At 43.1% G+C, this 19,753-nt stretch overlaps 1 protein-coding gene across 3 annotated transcripts in view; it reads right to left on the reverse strand.

Annotated features, from left to right (window-relative positions):
- Positions 1-19,753, reverse strand: part of sh2d3c.L (SH2 domain containing 3C L homeolog) — a 41,824-nt gene that overhangs the window by 3,229 nt on the left and 18,842 nt on the right. The window contains exons 1-8 of one of the 3 annotated variants that reach the window (XM_041571911.1): positions 17,243-17,538; positions 12,662-12,701; positions 5,133-5,261; positions 4,520-4,959; positions 3,588-3,715; positions 2,284-2,822; positions 1,064-1,179; positions 35-206 (exon numbers count right to left, since the gene is read on the reverse strand). In XM_041571911.1, the coding sequence (XP_041427845.1) occupies positions 35-206; positions 1,064-1,179; positions 2,284-2,822; positions 3,588-3,715; positions 4,520-4,959; positions 5,133-5,261; positions 12,662-12,701; positions 17,243-17,523 (1,845 nt within the window). In that variant the 5' untranslated portion in view covers positions 17,524-17,538. 3 annotated transcript variants of the gene reach the window in all.

Here is a 19,753-nt window from a genome sequence, read left to right on the forward strand (position 1 = left end):
CAATAACTCTCCCAGGGGATCCTCTGGGCAGTACCTGTGACATTTCCAGTGCATTCATCACAGCAGCAAAACTGAACATGTTTCCCATGGTGCCTTTTAGTTCCGCTGCAAGCTGGATAGTCTTATGCAGGAGAGCAGCCCTTTCTTCGGTGCTCCCTGTGCAACCCAAGATGTCTACTGCGATCATGATGGACATGGTGTGAAACCTGTAGGGGGGAGATGTTATAAAGGTCACACTGGTTAATGGAGGGGGTAGTGGTTGTATTTGAGGACCGAATTAAATTGCATGTTTTTTCAGTCCCACAGATTCATAGAAGACGCACGAGTGCAATTTCAAATGGTTGATAGTAGATTAGCCTCAAAATGTGGATACAACATGGCACATTAATCCACAATTCCACCTGGAGCATGGTATGTACATTAGCATTTGAATTACATATGCCCTTGCCCTGTCATTGCAAATCACCCGTAGCACATTGCAAACATGTCAGTCTTTGTTCACCTTTAAATTAACTTTTAGTATGATATTGAGAGTCATATTCTGAGACAATTTTCTATAGGTTTTCATTTTGTATTGATATGAAGAAAAGACTGGAATATGAACAGGAGAGGGCCTGAATATAGAGCTGAGTAATAAAAAGTAGCAGTAACAAAAGATTTATAGCCTTACATAGTACTTATTCTTTAGACGGGGTCAGCAAACCCCCATTTGAAAAAAATATAAAACAGAAAAAATAATGGCCAATTGAAAAGTTACTCAGAATTAGCCATTCTATAACATACTAAGGGTAATCCTCATTGAGGCAACTTTGGGCGACTATAGAAAACGCATCGCCTCGTGTGCATTAGCGCAGGCGACTTTTCATTGTAGCCTATGGGGAAAAACGATGAGGCAATTCGGGGAGATAGTCGCTCAAAAGACGAGGCAATTAGTCGCCAGGCGACAAAATTTCCCCGAATCTCCTCGTGTGGACTAGCCCTTAAAGTTAACTTAAAGGTGAACTGCCCTTTAACCAACCAATAGACACAAGTTTCCCAGAGTTAGAGGGTCTTTACTAATTACCTTTCTAGTAGATCGAGCCGCAGTTGGCGGCCATGCGGCAGCGTCAGTAGCTCCATGCCTGAGCTCACTCCCATAATCCTTTGCATCTCTTTGGTAACGCCGAGTATCCTGGCAACCTGGGAACAAACAGAAGTAGCTAATTAATTTCCCCTGATTGGAAGGATTGTCAATATTGTGGAAGGCAGCAAGGGAAATAGTAATCAGCACTCCAAAAGTAGATATTGAATCCCTTAGCTGGCAAAGACTGGGGGAAACTATGTTTTTCCTGTTGTGTTGGCACAAGAATATTATGAGCTCATTGTAGCATTGCTGCATTAGCTAAAAATATTCAGATATAGTAGCAGTGGCCGGCTCCGGAAATGCCGTCTAGGCACTTTGCATAAAATGAGATTGGTATTGATGTGGAGTTAGTAAACAAACACAGAGCAATAAAACAAAAGCAGTGGCACACAATATACACAAAACCTATTTCTGGATTCGTATACTGTTTGCTTTGTCCCTATAAAAAATATATATATATCCTCTGGCTGCCATTTAGTTGATGCATTATTTTAAGGACTGCTCTCATCATATTTTATGCTACTTCCACCCAACTTTATTTTATACCTGTTACGATTTAGAACCCCTTTGCTTCCTTTCTGCTCTCAATTTGATTTTAGTTGCAGGGTAACAAAGTAGGTGTGATTCAGCCAACTTGCTGACCCACCAGGACTCCAGCATGGAATAGGATCAATGTTGACCTTCATGATAGCAGTGGATATCTAGTAAGATGGTAGCAGATATGCTTTCACAAATTCTCCACTGCCTCCCCACAATCATATCTGCTAGGGGCGAAACATCCAATCTAGCCACTCGGGTTTTGGTCCCAGCAGTCAGTTGGCCATAATACAGTTGCACTTGTTTAGCAAGGTATCCTATTTGATGGTGTGCCAAATCGGGCCTATCTAATTACTTCAGGCCCTTCAGTAGAGGACAGGAAGAACAGTCGTGCTTGTCCCATAACACTAATAAGTTTGATACAAGGCCAATAAGTTATGAACTTTCAAAGTCAGCAGCTAAAATTGGCTTGCGCGTGGCCATCCCTATCATTATATATATAGATATATATAGATATATATATATTTTTTTTTCATTGATCTCAAGTTCCATGATGTCCCCCTTCAGGGATGCTCCCTTTCCCCTACTTTTCTCCATCCTCTCTGAGCATTTAACCTCCTTACCTCACAATCTGTCTTGGTGATGTGTTTGGCGATAGTTTTGGCATCGACTTCAGCAAACAGCTCCTTAACTTTTTTCAGGATACACATCTCTAGTGGTTTGTTGTCTAACGGGATTAGTGTTGATTTAAAGGAAGATGGGATGAAAGAGGATTTTGCTTCCATAGTGGGGATTATAAAAGACCCTGGGTCCCTGTCCACTTCATCTGCTCCACGGATGCCCCCTGCCTTGGCACCCTCATCGACTCTTAACCTTTCCACATAGCTCTTGGGTGGGAGGGACTTGCTTAGTGCATCATGTGTTGAGGAGGCAGGTTGCAGCTGGCTGTAGTGACCATTGTCCAGATCACTGTAACTGCTGATGGAGGGCGAGGGGGAGATATTTGGATGACCATGACTTGGACTGGAATGGGAACTGTCAGCCAAATTTAAGGCAGCCTTGTTGTTTGCAGGGCAAACATATGGCTCACTGGATCTTCTCAGGACTGGGGAGCCTGGAGCAGCGCAAACTGGTGGCTTCACAGGGGGTTTCATTCTGACAACTGGAAAAAAAGAAGAATAAGCCATCACTCTTTATGGACAGAATCATGCCTATATATTTCTTCCCAGTAGCCAATATGAATTCAGACAACAACATTAAATGCTCTTTTAATATCTTTGGGGAATGAAATATAAGAGGCTATACATCTCCTTTCATTTTCATGCCACGTAGTTTAGAATAATTGCGTCATAATACAAATTCCCTACTTGGAAAATATACCTTTGTTATGCAAATTTGCCTTTCCATTTAAACAGGGCATATCATTATTTACATATTTACATATGTGCAAATGAACTGTAGCTGGCATATTGCTTAACTGGGCCATTTTCCAGAGTCTGCTTTGACATCTACAGCCCCAGAGACTGGGAGGCGAGGCAGCTTCTGACCATATTAAAGAATACAAATATACAGAGAGTGCTATGTGCACACAATAAGCTATACCAGCATAATGTAGTAATTAAAGGAAAGAACGCACAGAGACGTTTGAGTATATACAGAGAACAAATGTCCTGGACACTCATGATGATATACCCTCATACTCTGTAAAGTATGGCAGCACCATGCAGATGTGTGTGTGTGTATATATATATATATATATATATATATATATATATATATATATATATATATATATATATATATATATATATATATATATATATATATATATATATATATATATACACACACATACATACATACACATTATACATCAAAGGAATGTTCTTCGGGCATACATTTAATACATTGGCCAGATAGTACTCACCAGTGCTATAGGCAGGTGACCCTGGAGTTTCTGAGATGGGAGACATTGGGGAGTGCAGATCTTGGATTTGATCCACGCTGACTGCACAATTTCTGATCATATCTCTATGATGCTGGGAAGAGTTGCCGCTGGAAGCAAAGAAGACAACAGGCTTCTGAGTTAGTCTGATACTTTATCTAATTGAGCAATTAAAATGCGTCTCTATTAGTACCAAAATATAATTTGTAAATGGTAATAAACTACTGCCCTAGGTACCAGCCCTCTGGTGCTAATGTGGCATATGCTTCTCTGCTGACATCTGACACACCATCAGAAATTCCCTATAAATAGTTCTATGCTTCCAAAGATTCTTTTTCCAAGCTCCGGATTGGTTCCTCAAACCAAATTCCAGCCCTTGGCTGCTCCATGGCAAATGCTCCATTTTAGGCTGCTGTGGGAACCACTGTTCCAGGTCCAGAGCAGCTCAAGATACTTTCTACCAACTCCAGCACAAAGAATTATCTACTGCATCTGAAACTGGTGGATAGAATAGCAACTCCACAACCCAACTTCAAGCTCCAAAATTATGCTCTGTTACTTTTTTCAGCACTACTCTGGCTCTAGTATTCAGCCCCTGCTCTGGAGCATAGTCAACAAACTGATAAGCTCCACTCTGGCTTTGGGTCTTGTTACTGGATCTTAGCTGTGAAGCTAATACCTGTCCATAAACAGAACATATGAAATCACATGTGACTTACAGAACAGAGTTCCATTCATTAGTTAGCACCACCCAGCAGTTATCTGTATTGTCATGACCCCTAAATATATACCACAGGGTCTACTGTCAACATATCTTATCTACCCAGGCAAAAGAAATGCATTTTGCTTCTCTACAAAATCAGTATGTGATTCCTTACTGCCCTAGCAACCCAGTGCTTCTGGGGTAGTTTTACCTGTTTGGGCACCCGTTGCTTTTGTTTATCTTGTCTGCAGTGAGTCCATCTGTCATGGTGATGCTTCTTCTCTTCATATGACCCTTTTGTGGACTGTGGGATCCTCCGTGCCTTCCAGGTGACAGCCCATAGCTGGCTTCCAGGTATCTCAGTGGATATGTACGGTTGATGGGGCAGTAGATCATGGCGCTACTCTGCTCTGACACTGGCCGCCTGCTGCCCACGTAATAGCGTACGAGTGCCGGGATGTTGTCGAAGCTCTCCTGCTCAAACAGATACTGTATTCTGGTGTAGCTGTCACTGGTCTTCACCATCACTTTGTTAATTTTAAAGTGCAAAGATTCGTTCTTCCATCGGCAGGTCAAAACATAGTCACCCAGGCTGGTGAGGGAATCCCGTATCAAGAAGTCTCCGTTTCTCTGAACCAAGCTTTCAGATACCTGAGGCAATGGAAATATGTGAAGGCTTTATGGTCACACCGCTTTACAAGAAGCTCATATTAAAAGTTTATTATTATAATAATTTTATTATATTATTATCATTTTATTATTATAAGTTTGATACCAAGCAACAGGCCCCATTAGATGTGGCTAGCGATAACGCCCCATCTTACCTCCCTTGGTATGCGCCCATGGTACCAGGCATGGCTGCGAGGGTCAGAGCTGTTGAGCTTTAATTCTTCTTCGAGCTCTTTGTGCAGTTTTTCAGGAGGTGTTTCCAGAATATACTTCTCCTTTGAGAACTGCGGGCAACAAAAGGACATAACTTTACTGTACAGAGACATCATCTAAAGCTGGCCATGCACATCCAGATCATTTAGGTATTTTACAGAACAAGAGAATCTGTCCTTGTTTTGCCACCCTAGTGATTGGCCAGATTAAGTTGACCAAAACATCTGGCTGTCAATTCTAATAAATGTATAACATGGCACTGCCCATGCAGAATGATTCACTGTGGACTGTATCCATAAGAACCCAAAGAACTTCTCAGGTGATCGCATCTTTCACCTGGTTCGATAGGTATCATAATGAGGCTCAATCAGATTTGATCAGGCTGCCAGCCTTTGTGGTCCCAAATAATATACAACCAGCTGGCCATTTGGTCAAGACAGACAGACCAGCTGATCTCGGCACATGTATGGGTAGCTTATCTTCAAGTCAACAAGGATACAATGATCCAATCTTTACCACTATCTTTTTTTGCTTGCCCACGTGCGCATTTCCAGGAACCAATGAATGCAAAAATATCTCAGGCTGGCACTTCACCTAGTTCCTTACACTTTAATGGAAGGAGGTGTCACTGGGTGCCCATGTACCATTTTAGTAGGTATTCTTATATAACAAGAACAACAAGAGCTCAACTCAAGCATCTGACCTTGTAGCTATTCTGAACTTTACCTGTCATAACCCTAACCAATTGTTTTTTTAAATGTTGCAATATAATGGGTTAGGTCATCTGATTTTGGACATTTTAAACATTTTAGAAATACAGAAACCATTTCATTGGTTAAGGAGGCTTTTAATGACATAAATAATGTCTAGCCCTGGCGCCCTTTCCATTGTTAATTAATATGTTCTCCTGATACGGTCAATGTCTGATCCCAGCTGAATGAGATCAGACTATGGATTGCTTATCACATATGGATTCAGCTCAGCAGCTTCTGGTGCTCATTAGCCCCTTTCTGTGACGGGAACACATTGACAAAAAAAGTGAGCTTTAACACTCCAGCCAGGCGGTGGCAGCTAGTGTTTTCTCTGAATAAAGCTCACACCAGCATAAACTAATCTACCCTGCGCCCAATTTTATCAAAGCCGGTCGGGGGGGGGGTTTGAATAATACATATGATTTTAGAGGCATCGTCTGCATTGTAATGAGCTCTAGCTGCTGGGAGAACACCTGAGCCTGTCACCCTTGTAAAGTGCTGTTTTCTCCTGCCTCCCACCACTGCGATGATGTAATGCCCCAGAGCAGCTTCTCCTTTGGGAACTGCACACGGAATCTTTCATTTTCTGTGCTCACAGGGATGCTCTCTTTGCTTGTTGTCTAGAGTTCTTATTGTAACCTATTCTCTTCATTATACATCTGCCTTAGCTAACAGCCATATCCCTTCTTTATATAGCACTGGCATACCATGCAGCATATTAGAGATGACATATCATTCACACAAGTGCACTGCTGCATATGTCAGGCAGGGGACAATTTTTTGGAAAATACATTTGCCCCAGCTTCCAAAGGCACCCCTGCGGAATATGTTTGTCCGTGCCATAACTACAATACAGCAAACTCTGCAGACATTGGGGATGTCTAGAAACACCAAACAGCTATTCCTTCATTGTTTCAAGAGTCAGAACCAGCAGTGCTGAGACTATAAACATCCAGGCAGATAGAGATCCTTTCCAGTTGGACAGCCTTGCTGTAAAGGGGATTTGTTTATTCTGTTTATGTCCAGGTCACAGTTCCTACTTTCCTAACATAGAACAGACCCGTGTATTAAAACCTTAGCCTCCCCCAAAAGAGACTACTACATATTCGTATATATTCAACAAAGCACTTGGCCAGTTTGCAGCCACTTTCTCCCTAGCACTGTTACCGACATGCCGCTGCCAAACCATTTCTAACACTACCAATTGCATTTACTGAAACCTCTATTTTGTGGCAAGATCCTTTTCTTTTTACCATCAAATTGCAAGATTTTAGACTATTTTATGCCAGGTTTGCAAATGACAGGGGAACAATTTAACTTGTAAATTGCTCGCACTTTGTGGTTATTTTGCCCAAAACTGCCAATTCTGCTGTGTATTTTTTTCCAACCCTGATGAGATATTCAGTGGGATTCAGCTCTATAGGGATGTGCTGAGTAAGCTAAAGCAAGAATTAGCTATTTTTTTCCTGCTAGAGGGGCCTTGCTCAGCTTGAGCCTGAATAGCCATAAATTAGAGCATTTGTGCAGCACAGAACATTTTTTTAAGGTTTAGATCCCCATTATAGGCAGGTCTTTTTTTAGTTCCCCTTTAATAAAGTCCTTGTTTACCCCCTATTTACATTTTTAAGAAGATGGGCAACTCTGTTGACATTCCTCTAATTATTTAGAGTTTTTAAGCCATGTGGTGAATAATGACAAGAGCATGTTGGGGGGGAAGGAGTGAGAGGGGGGCTGGTCTAATTACGGGTGGGGACACTCAGCCTGAATACTCCCTGGAGGGACAAGGCTTAAGTAGATGCTGTTGCCATGCCAACCCACCCCCTGTTAAAAGCCCTTGTGCTGTGTGTGCGGTCTGACGACTTCCTTGTTACAAGATTTGGCCAGCGCCACAAACCCACACTGGATCTATAGATTGATTTCTCTCCTTGAGTACCGACAGGGCACTGCCTAATTCAATAAACTATGATGGGACTGCTTCTTAAACAAAGCTAACGGCGAGCACCCAACAGATAAAAAATGGTCTTTCTACTTAAACTTGCTGCTTGCCTTTAATAAAAACTCACCCAACGTTAGCTAATATCTCCATAACCTTCCTTACTATGATGATCATATGCATCCAGCACCAAGCTGTGTTAGCACTGCCTATTATATGGACTAGTGATGGGCGAATTAATTCACCAAGCATGGATTCGCTGCAATTTTCCACATTTCGCCGCCCGCAAATGTTTTTGCTAGACGGCAGCGAAAATTAGACGTGGAAAATTCGGCGCAACTAAAAAAAAAAAGTTTGGCTGTGCGCACATAAAATTGTCACGCGTCAAAATGATTTGGACTCCCATTGACTTTAATGCATACGGACAAAAGAGTCGTGCGTATAAAGATTGTCGCTCGTGTCAAAACTGACTCGCGTCAAAATTATTTTGATGCCCATTGACTTCAATACATTTTGCTAATTTTTCAGATTTTTACTATTTTTCAGTGAAACGGGACAGATTCACCCATCACTAGTATGGACATATAAAAAGGGCAGAATCACGGTGGCAGTTGTATCCCTACCAGCCCCTCACTACTAACCCTACCAGCTCCTCACTACTAACCAGTGCCGTAATTAAGGTGAAGTGACCCTAAAATAATTTTCCTGTTGGTTCCAGTTGGGCATCCTAAATCTTCTGCCCCTCCTCCCAAGCAGTTCAGCTTCCTGCTCATAGTGGCTGCTGTACAACCTCTTTGGAGGCTGAGTTGCCAATCAGTTGCTCCCTAAATATTCTTAGGATGGTGGCAGACAGGGAGATTAGTCACCCAGCGACAAACCTTCTCTACTGTAGGCGACTAATCTCCCCGAAATGCCTTCCCACCGGCAAGAATGCAAATCGCCTACGTATCACTTCAGATTTCCGAAGTCTCCTCGTGCGGCAACTTCAGAAATTCGAAGTGTTTCTTATGCCATCCCGCTGGCAATACGTATTCTTGCAGACGGGAAGGCATTTCGGGGAGATTAGTCGCCCCACAGTAGAGAAGATTTGTCGCTGGGCGACTGTCACAACCCTTAAGAGTGAATGTCCTGCTCCCAAAGAAGTTCTGCAAAACTTACGGGTTTCCTATGAGACTTAAAATGAAAGGGAGGGTGCGACACCCAAGGCACTGATACAGAGACATTGATTAACTCCATATCATCAGGGACATATTGATCCGCTTCTGGTATTAGGGTTGCCACCTAGCCGGGATTTTACCAGCCTGACAGGTAAAAGCGATGGTTGATCCCAATGTTATTAATAGGGGAAAAAGACAAATATATATTTTATTCCAGAAAAGGTGGCAACCTTATATGTGATTAACTTGTCAGTTTTTCAATTTCGAATACCCCTATGCAGAGACTTTCAGGCTTTTGGGGGTACAAACCACCCTCAGCAGTATTTTTATTCAGATCCTCTGTAAATCCGTATGTACCTCAAATCTCACCCCCAATCCACTGAACATCAAGCCAACCATTTGGGATGTTCTGCCCTAATGCAATGAAAACAGATGCCGTCCCTAGGGGGGAAAGGGTTTCTGTGCTATCATTGAGTTACCTTGAATTTTCTTAAAGGTATAGCCCTTCTAACGGAACCAGGGGGGTGTTGTCTGGGAGAGACGAGCAGTACACGGCGATGATTTCACACCCTGCTGGGCAGTGCACACAGCTGAACAGATGACATAATCCTGTCTCTCATTGACTCTGTAGATAGTATACAGACATTTATAGCTATTGACTAATCTGCCCCCCCCCGCCCTGTTTCTCTTCCTGCACCCACATTTTAATTCATTTTTGGGGGAGGTAGGAAACGTCTTCCCTTAACATGGGTGCTGCATCTGCTCCTTCATCTCCTATTGGCTAGGAATGATGTAATTGCTCATAGAACTAGGTGTAGTGCTATTGGTGGAGGTATATAGATTCTGCCGTCACCAAAGCCATTCATACATTGCCATTAAAGGCACTCCCATGCACTTAATCACACTGCAATACATATGCAGGTGTTTCATTTTTTCCCCCTTAAATTCATAATCACTTTCCACGTCTCCATATCAGAGAATACCTGGGGTGGGGTGGGGGATACAGCTACATGGGTGCTGCTGTGTGGTCCTCTCTGACCATCAGGGGGAACTCAATTACACATGGCACTAAGATTACTGATGCATCCCATGTAAAGTTCAGCCTTTACACTGTCCCAGTCAATTGATAAAGCCTAAGCTTTTATAAGGGTTGTTCACCTTTGAGATAACTAAATAATGAGAAACAATTGAAAAGTTGCTTAGAATTGGCCATTCTATAACATAATGAAAGTTACCTTAAAGGTGAACCACCCCTGTAATACTTGCAGCCCTCCAGATGTTTTCGAACTGCAGCTCTTGATCGCCTTTGACTGACAAGGGGGATCATGGGAATGGTAGTTAGACATGAAGCACAGGGTAGGATTCTGTTATTATAGGGGCACACCAGTGGGATTGAAGATTACGCACCCCCCTCCAGTGCACAGGTTCCTGCCCAACAGCAGCCTTCTAGTAAGCCGCACACTAACCTCCCCAACACACAGCTACCGACAACCCTCTGAATTGCTGACATGATCAAACAATTGCCCCGTTCCAATCGGCAGATAATGACAATAAAATGCAGATTCAACACGAAACAACTATTGCCCCCGGTTATCACCTACGTGCCAGACGTGATAGACGGAATGGGTGCTGCTCCTTACCTGCACCTGCATGAAGGAGCCACGGTAGAAGCAGCAGGCAGCTGCTGAGAGGGCACTCCACAAACTGCATCTCTCTGTCATGGTCAGTCCAGGTATCCTCCATCCAATGGCACAAAACCCCCAATCCTTGGCTTCCCGATAACCCCTTTCCTTCTCTGTCCCTAAGTTACTCTGTGCTCTGCTGAGCAGATGCTGCTACTACTGGTGCTGATGCTGCTGCTGGATTGCAGACTGATGCTTCATGCATTACCTCATCCCTTGTCAAGAGAGCATCATGGGAGGAGCCTAGGCAATGAGAAAAATTAGCTCACGGCCCAAGCCGCTCCCACCAGCCTTCCCCTCCCATCTTCATATTGTCTCCCTGCCTATTCAGACTCACGCAACCCCCCCCCCTTTGCTTAGGTTTAGTCAATGAAGGAGGGGGCACGGTGTGTGCGTATGAATGAGCTGCGATGGTGGGGGCAGGGGAGACACACGGGGTCGATGGGTCCTGCTGAGATGGATGTGGAAGTGGCAGGTGAGGAAAGTAAAAGGTCATTCATTTGGAATCAAGTATTCAACCCAGTTATATTTAAAGGATATTCCCGTATAGACTGTGTTCTCAACTTCAGCTGGAAATGCAGTGAAGGGCTCAAATGCTGATCACAAATTCCTTCTCTTTATCATTATTGAGTTTGTCTTAAGAATACAGCAGATCTAGAAAGACAGTGGCCCTTGATTTGCTGTTGGGCTTAGGGTTGCCACCTTTTCCGGGAAAAAAATACCGGCCTTCCTATATATTTATCTTTTTTCCCTATTAATAACATCAACCATCATTTTTACCGGTATAATACCGGCCAGGTGGCAACCCTAGTTGGGCTACAACCTCCTTTGGTTGCCCACTGACTGCCTGCCCAGGTGAGACTGAAGTGTGCAAAGCACATTGGGGTTGCTAACCTTGGGGCTCCCGCAGCCCTTATAGGGCCCACACCTCTCACCCACCGCCAGCCCCCTTGCCCATCCAGCACACAGCTTATACTGATTTTCGGGTCTGGGTCAGTAGGGCCCAATGGGTTTTTCCTTGGTGACACCCTGCCCTTGCTTTCAACTACAGTCCCTCCTTCCAGTCACAAACCCTACATTTACCACCCCACACCCCTCATCTCTAGGGTTGCCACCTTTTCTGGAAAAAAATACCGGCTTTCCTATATATTTACCTTTTTTCCCCTATTAATAACATTGGGATCAACCATCATTTTTACCGGCCAGGCCTGTAAAATACCGTGGCAACCCTAGTTGGGCTACAATGCTCTGCTCTTATCCCTCCCATTTCATGTATGTAGAGGCCCAAACGCATAGGTGGGCCAAGGGCTTCTGGTGCCTCTTGTCTCCCCACTCCTGCTTTGGTTGCCCACTGACTGCCTGCCCGGGTGAGTCTGAAGTGTCTCGTCTCTAGAGTTGCCACCTTTTCTGGAAAAAAAATACCGTCCTTCCTTTATATTTACCTTTTTCCCCTATTAATAACATTGGGACCAGCCCTCATTTTTACCTGCCAGGCCGGTATTTTTTACAGGTGGCAACCCTACTCGTCTCCTGCTCACCCCTTCAATATCTAGGATAGTCTCAGAGCAGTGGGTGCAGAGTATGTGACGCATTTTATTTCTGAATTGCACCCTCACACTACGGTTGCCACCTGGCCGGTATTTTACTGGCCTGACCGGTAAGAATGAAGGCTGATTCTAATGTTAGCAATAGGGATAAAAGATAAATATATAGGATGGCTGGTATTTTTTGGTGGCAACCCTACCCCACACGCACAGGTGCACCCTAAGCAACAGTACCCAACAAGCCCAATAAATATCGACTGTCAATGGCATTTTACATCAACCCTACTGGCATCTGCCAGAATCTACAAATTACTGGTCCAGACCTGGCTCTTTTCCTTATGAGTGCTAGAGCTGACGTATGCTCTGTAGTAACAATAAGCAACAGAAAAAGAACATGTCTTACCTTCACATACTCACTTCCCGCATCAAGGCCACTACACGTACTGCAAGAGAATGACAGGAAAGGGTAATTAATAAGTATATTCGTCATTAGTTCATCATCCTGTTCACTTGCCAACTTCTCTAAATAATACCTTTAAAGGGAGTCACAGGGCCCCACACCAAATCCATGTTAGGGCCCCCATCTAAAGTTTCATTAAAGGATCAGTAACATAAAAAACATTTTAAAAAAAATTCGTTAGTATAGATCAAAAAAAAAAACACAAAGCCAAAGGAAATCGCTAAGTCTTTATTAAGAAATAACTTAGGGAAACGCTGCTTGCTCTCCTCTTCAGAAAAGTCGACGACCCATCATCTCCTCCCTGGCTATCTCCTATAAGGAAAGCAGGGAGGAGAAATCGAGCGCCACACGATGGATCGCCTTTTCTGAAGAGGAGCACAAGCCGAGTTTCGGTAAGTTATTTCTTAATAAAGACTTAGCGATTTAAAAGTTTAATTTTTCCTTGTGGTTTTTTTTTCCGTTCTATACTAACAGTTTTTAAAAAAAAAAAAAAAATTTGATGTTACTGGTCCTTTAATATATATATATATGTGTTGAAACTGCTGATCAGGCAGTATTCCAGTGGGACCCCCCAGGCAGTTGCAGGCTCTGCTTCCTTTATACTGTAGTTAAACCTCTGTTCAAATGAGAATCTGCCCTGTCTCTAAGCACTGATTATTATTTTTCATTAATTTTATGAGATTAAATGATGAGAATGATGATGATGTAGGTGCACTGGGAGGCACTGTAAAGCATTAATGAACGCAGTGCCGTGTACAAAAAAAATTTCCGATGCAAATTGCCATGTTTTTCCCCCCAATGCAGTTCTTTTTTTTTTTTCCCCCAGGGTCATTGCAGACTTACTCTAAGTTGTGGCGAATTTGTCAAGACACACGGAAAGTACATTGCACATTGCTGTGCCTCAGCTGCAAGCTGCGTCTGTTGTCTTGAGAGTGTGGATTGTGTCCCTTCTGGAACGTGTTTTATAAATGTCCAATGTGTTGAGCTCAAGTCTGTAGCACCTATTGACTCAACCTACTGTTAGAATGGTGGTAAGAAGCTCTTTAATTCCTGCCTCACAAAAACACAACAGTCCTGTCTTGCTTTTTGGAATAGTTTCTAGACAGAGCAGCATCTCACAAAACACACAACCCTTTATCTTACATTTGCTAAACTTGCTGTCTCTAATTTATCTACGGGAGCAGAAGGGATAAGAAAGCTTAGTTGAGGCATAGCAAACAAAACCACTGAACATTTCAAATCTGAGCTTGTGCAGAGATTGTGCAGAGAGTTGTAAGTAAAAACGTCCAGTCTCAAAAAAGTATTTATTTTCCAGTTGAAAACCCAGGTTTCCTGGCTAAAGTGAATCATTTTTGGGGGCAAGTGTCAGGGTGTGACCGGGGCAAAGCCTCAATGCAGGAAACAGCCTGTTGCATCCTTGACTCCGCACAATGCAAGGTTTCCTCTGTCTACTCCCTACATCCTCCCCGTGCATAAAGGGAAAAAACATGTGCTAGTCACACAAATACTTATCCTCGCTTATCCTGACTCATGTACCAGATTGTATCAGAGCTGTGATTTTGATTCTATCCCAAATAAGAAAAGGTTCTGCTTTCAATTGAAAGCAGTATGTTGACAATCTCCCCTAACTGCCTCCTCATGTCTTCCCATCCGCTATAATGAAAAATCGCCTGCGCTAAAGCACACGCAGTGCAGCGTTTTCCGAAGCAACTTCGGAAACCGCTGCGCAGCGTCTACTTTAGCGCAGGCGACTTTTCATTATAGCGGATGGGAAGACACGGGGAGATTGTCGCCCAGAAGACGAGGCGATTAGTCGCCAGGCAATAAAATCTGCCCGAATCTCCTCGTGTGAACTAACCCTAGGGATGGAACTACTTTCTGGCAGGCTGTTATTTCTTCTACTTAATGCAACTGAATCAGTCTCAGTGGGACTTGGCTTTTACTATTTAGTGTTGTTCTTATATCTACCAGGGAGCTGTTATCTTGTGTTAGGGAGCTGCTATCTGGTTACCTTCCCATTATTCTTTTGTTTGGCTGCTGGGGGGAGGAAAGGGAGGGGGTGATATCACTCCAACTTGCAGTACAGCAGTAAAGAGTGACTAAAGTTTATCAGAGCACAAGTCACATGACTGGGGCCAGCTGGGAAACTGACAATATGTCTAGCCCCATGTCAGATTTCAAAACTGAATATAAAAAAATCTGTTTGCTCTTTTGAAAAATGGATTTCAGTGCAAAATTCTGCTGGAGCAGCACTATTAGCTGACACGTTTTGGAAAAAAAAAAAAACATGTTTTCCCATAACAGTATCCCTTTAAGTTCTGCAGTATTATATAGGAAACTGCCACTGCATTTATCCTGCAAAGTATTTTTTGGTTTTATTTAACATGAAGCTGACTTAATTTCTCCTGAGTTCTGGGATATTTTACATGCTATAAAGGAATTCATGAATACAATGTATTTAATTTGCCTCATAAATACAAGAAAATGACCCTCTGTCTAAGAGCTAAAAGTGCAGTCTCTTTCTGTCCATAGGGAGCAGAGAGAGGAATGGTGACGGTCGGGGACTTGAATTGGGTGCCCTAAGCTTTTGGCCAGATCCTGATAAGAATTCCTGTTTAAGGGGTCGTTCATTGTAGATTTACTTTTACCATGATATAGACTTTGATATTCTGACACAATATTTTACCCTATCAACCATACTATGCAGAGAAGGAAGGTTTCTCCTATACTTTATATACCATTTCAGTAAAAGAGACAATTCTCTTTATCCTCAGCTGCTCACAGCTCTCTGCAAACTTCTCCTAAACACATAGAAAGACCCTTCTCCTAAACACATAGAAAGACCCTTCTCCTAAACACATAGAAAGACCCTTCTCCTAAACACATAGAAAGACCCTTCTCCTAAACACATAGAAAGACCTTCACTCATGGGAGATATTCCACAGCTTATAAAATATCCTTGCACTTCATTTCCATAGAGAATACAGCCCTCGAATGCTCAGCGGGAAGTAACTATCACACCCTTATGATACTGACTTTATATACAGGTATGGGATCCGTTATCTGGAAACCCATTATCCAGAAAGCTCTGAATTACAGAACGGCCATCTCCCATGGACTCCATTTTATCCAAATAATCCAAATTTTAAAAAAGGATTTAGCTTTTTCTCCTTAATAATAAAACAGAAGCTTGTACTTGATAAACTACGATATAATTAATCCTTATTGGAAGCAAAACCAGCCTATTGGGTTTGTATAATATCTACATGATTTTATAGTAGACTTAAGGAATGGAGATCCAAATTACTGAAAGATCCTTTATCCTGGAAAACCCCAGGTCCCGAGCATTCTGGATAACAGATCCCAAAAACAATGCAGCAGAAGTCAGTTCTTCTCCAAATCAGCTGGCTTCTGCTACATTGTTTCAGGAGTCAGAATAGACAGCCACTGCTTTCAAAAGACAATTTAAATAAATGTATACTGGAAAGATGCTTTGTATAAAAGGTTACTGTGGTCCATCTTGCCACTATGTGCCCCCTTATAAAACTGGTTATGAATAGGTGAAAAGGAATTCTGCCTGGAGATATTGTACTCACAGACAATGTATCTCTAGGGGGATGAGACCCCTCGCTGTTCACCAGTCAAGCCACAAAGAAAGGCAAAAGGTCAGATAGTTACAGTGCATTCTATCACGGCTGGGGGACCCTCTGACTACCCAGGGGAAAGTAATGAGAAGCAGCTGCACTGGGGTGCTATATACAGAGGCAAATGCAGAGTGTGGGAAGCAGGATGTCATGGATGAAATAGGAAAGAGTTTCAGCATGTGAGACAATAGGGAATAACCAGAGCCTCCAAATGCTCAAAGGGGAAGGAGAAACAACGAAGAACAAGCTGGATCTGAGAGCATTTTATTCATACAGAGTCGTACTGCTCCCCATGTACTGTGACCGGCAGCTGGCTTTGTTCATTTTTGAATTGTTTGGAATGTAATGCTCTGATTGGCTGCAAGTTGATTGTGTCCCTGCACACAGAGCAATCATGGTGAAACACACCTACCAGTATACATATACAATATATATTTATATATATCTATATACACACATATATATATATATATATATATATTTATATATATTCAGCACATTTTGTGATTCCCAGTCATGCTGCATTATAGAGTATGATGGGAGGTGTAGTTTAATGCATCAACTGATACCAGTCCCATATTCAGTTCTGTGCCAACATTGCTACCGGCATGGAACTGCTGTCTCAGCACTGCCTGGTGTTTAAAAGCCATCAAATATAATATCCCCCTGACTTGGGAGTGTAACCCCCTTCACCACCAGAGCACTCAACAACAAACCAGGGCTCCTTAAAATAGGGCACACCCTGGGTTTAGACCATCTCTTTGCCTGTGGGTGAATACCAGCATGGCATAGACTCGTTACAAAAAGGCATATCTACCCTGACAGCACAGCCCATGTTCAGAAGGCTAGGCAACCAGATAGCTGGCAGTTAGTCCCTTACCAGTAGCCCAGGTGGTGATATTGCCGGCCCAAGTCCATCTGGAGCCTAAAATCCAAACTCATTGCCGAGGGAGAAGTTCTCAGTGTCTGTGCTGCTGGGCGTTTGTGAACTTGGGAAGGTCTGTGTTGGACCACAGCAGCTTCCCTCCTCCTCCCCTCCCACTGCCCTGTATGGAATGTTCTGTGGAGCAAGGGGAAGGCTCCTCTTGACTCTGGCAAGTGATGGAATTCCAGGTCATTAGCATGCTCCTGGCATCCTTGGGCCTCCTCTCGCTCTCGCATGCAACACTCACTGGGGAAACTGATTTCTGGGGGATGAGTCTACTGAACTACACAACTGACTTTTACTAAAGCAGAGGGACCTCTCGTCCTAGTACAGAGCTAGAAATGGATGGGGATGCTGGTTTTAGTGGCTACTACAAGATCTTGGAAACCTTATAATACAGGGAAATCATTGCAGCCATAGAAAACCTGAATATATAGTCCCATGGAATACTGTCCAACTTGCTGCCCTCCAACTATTTTTGTATGCAACTGCCAGCAATTTCCAATTGTCTTCCTGGACTTCTCTCTTCAGATTAAATACCTAGAAGTAATCACCTACCTAACCAATATTTGATCAGAGATCTGTAAAGGAGAGCTAAACCCTAAGTATGATTAGGGCTAGAAATGTCATATTTTGTATACTGAACTTACTACAACAGCCTTAAAGATAAGCACCCAGGGTCGGAATGAGGGGCCCAGGGCCCACCAGGGACTGAGGCCTGACCCTGCCACTAATCCCCCTCCGGACCCGAGCTGCACCACCTTTAGCATGACCACACAAAACCCCCGCGCATACCATGTTATCGAGTATTCAGGCCTCGAGGGAACAGGTCTGGGCCAGCGGGGCCCACCAGGTTTTTTCCCAATGCCCCACCAGTCCAACCCTGTAAACACCTCTATAGCAGTGTTGATCCAAAACTTCACAGGAGCTCCCAATCTTGTATTTTGTTAGCAGTGTCAGTGGCACGGACAGTGTGCTCTGGGTAGCTGTAGAGCAAAAAATTTAGGGGTTGTTGGAAATCATCAAGCTGAAATGAGGTTTAAATTATTTTTTGCACTGTTTCTGAGCTGCCATGTAATGAGGATCTGAATAATTAACTAATTTAAAGTATATTTTGAGTGGCAGAGTGGGTTCCTAAGCTCAAAGACAGCAGCCCAGAGCATGTGCAGTGAATCAGCAGAAGAAAAAGATGGGGAGCCACTGAGGCATCTTCAGTATGGGCATTTTTGGACCCCGTGTCCTGCTGTCCCCCTTAGATTTTGCAAATCAGAAGAGGTTGAGTGGGGCGTCATCACTCGGAAAAAACCCGGTGGGCCACGATCCTCATGGGCCCCCGCCGGGCCAGACCCCTCTCCTGATATTGGCATTCGACAAAAATTTTTTTTTATCTCCAGGTGCCTTCAGGTGCATCACAGTAGGGGTTGGGGGGGGCCCTGGACAGCAGTCCCGGTGGGCCCCGGGCCCCCCAGTTCGATCCTGCCATCACTAGTGCGGAGAGCGCAATTGCATTCTTTGCACTAGAATAGCTGAAATTTAAAAATGCTAGGTTTGATTTTTGGCATTGCTCCTGATCTTCAAAAGAATAGTTATTCACTGCTGGTTGGTTTGGGTTTGGTACAGAATCCAGAAACATAATGTGCTGCATTTCTTACCTACATAAAGCCGCTCCTTGTGAACATTTTTGCACCATTAGAATTTAGCCCTTTAAAGGAGGGTCTTACCGTAACCATCAGCTATTCTGCCTGGTTTCAACCATGTTGCTGCAAGAGGGAGCATGGACTTTAGGAAAGAGAATACTGAGGAAGGTGCACCTAGTCTTTATGAAACTTTTTTAGGTTTAACCTCACTTAAAGGTCCAGCTTTTGGTCAGGATTCCTGGATATAGTCATAGGAAAATATCAGTGTATCAGTCAATATGTATATTCAACCCAAATCTCATTGGGCAAATGGATATTCTCCCTAGTATGCATATTCACCCCAAATCTTCAAGATGGGCTTTTCAAGTTTATCCAGGAAAGCAAATGATCATTATCTCCAGTATACATATTGACCCAAATCTCTCTTTACTGGCATTCCCATCTGCTCCATGCCCCCACAGTTTGGGAAACTACTGATCTAGCTGAAAGTCTGCTTACACATTAAAGAGTTGCAGCAGCAAGTTGGAGTGTTTATTAGCCAGCTATGCCATCGGCCTGGAACTGTAGCTTTATAACATTGGTCTGAGATCCTATCCAAAAGTGACCCCTTAGCAGAATTAAAAAGAGTCGCTGAGATGATGCTTAGAACGGCAGAGGAAACAACTTTGCATTTTATGAAAAGGGTATAATTTTAGTAAACTGCCCAGACATTTAAAAAGCGGAAATGTGAGGATGATATAATATAGTAGTTTTTTTTTTTGCTTAATGAAAGAATATATCATTCTAAGCAACTTTCTGATCTAGATTCATTACATTATCGTTAAACTTC

The sequence above is a fragment of the Xenopus laevis genome, chromosome 8L, assembly GCF_017654675.1.
Source record: "Xenopus laevis strain J_2021 chromosome 8L, Xenopus_laevis_v10.1, whole genome shotgun sequence".
NCBI classification, from domain to species: domain Eukaryota; kingdom Metazoa; phylum Chordata; class Amphibia; order Anura; family Pipidae; genus Xenopus; species Xenopus laevis.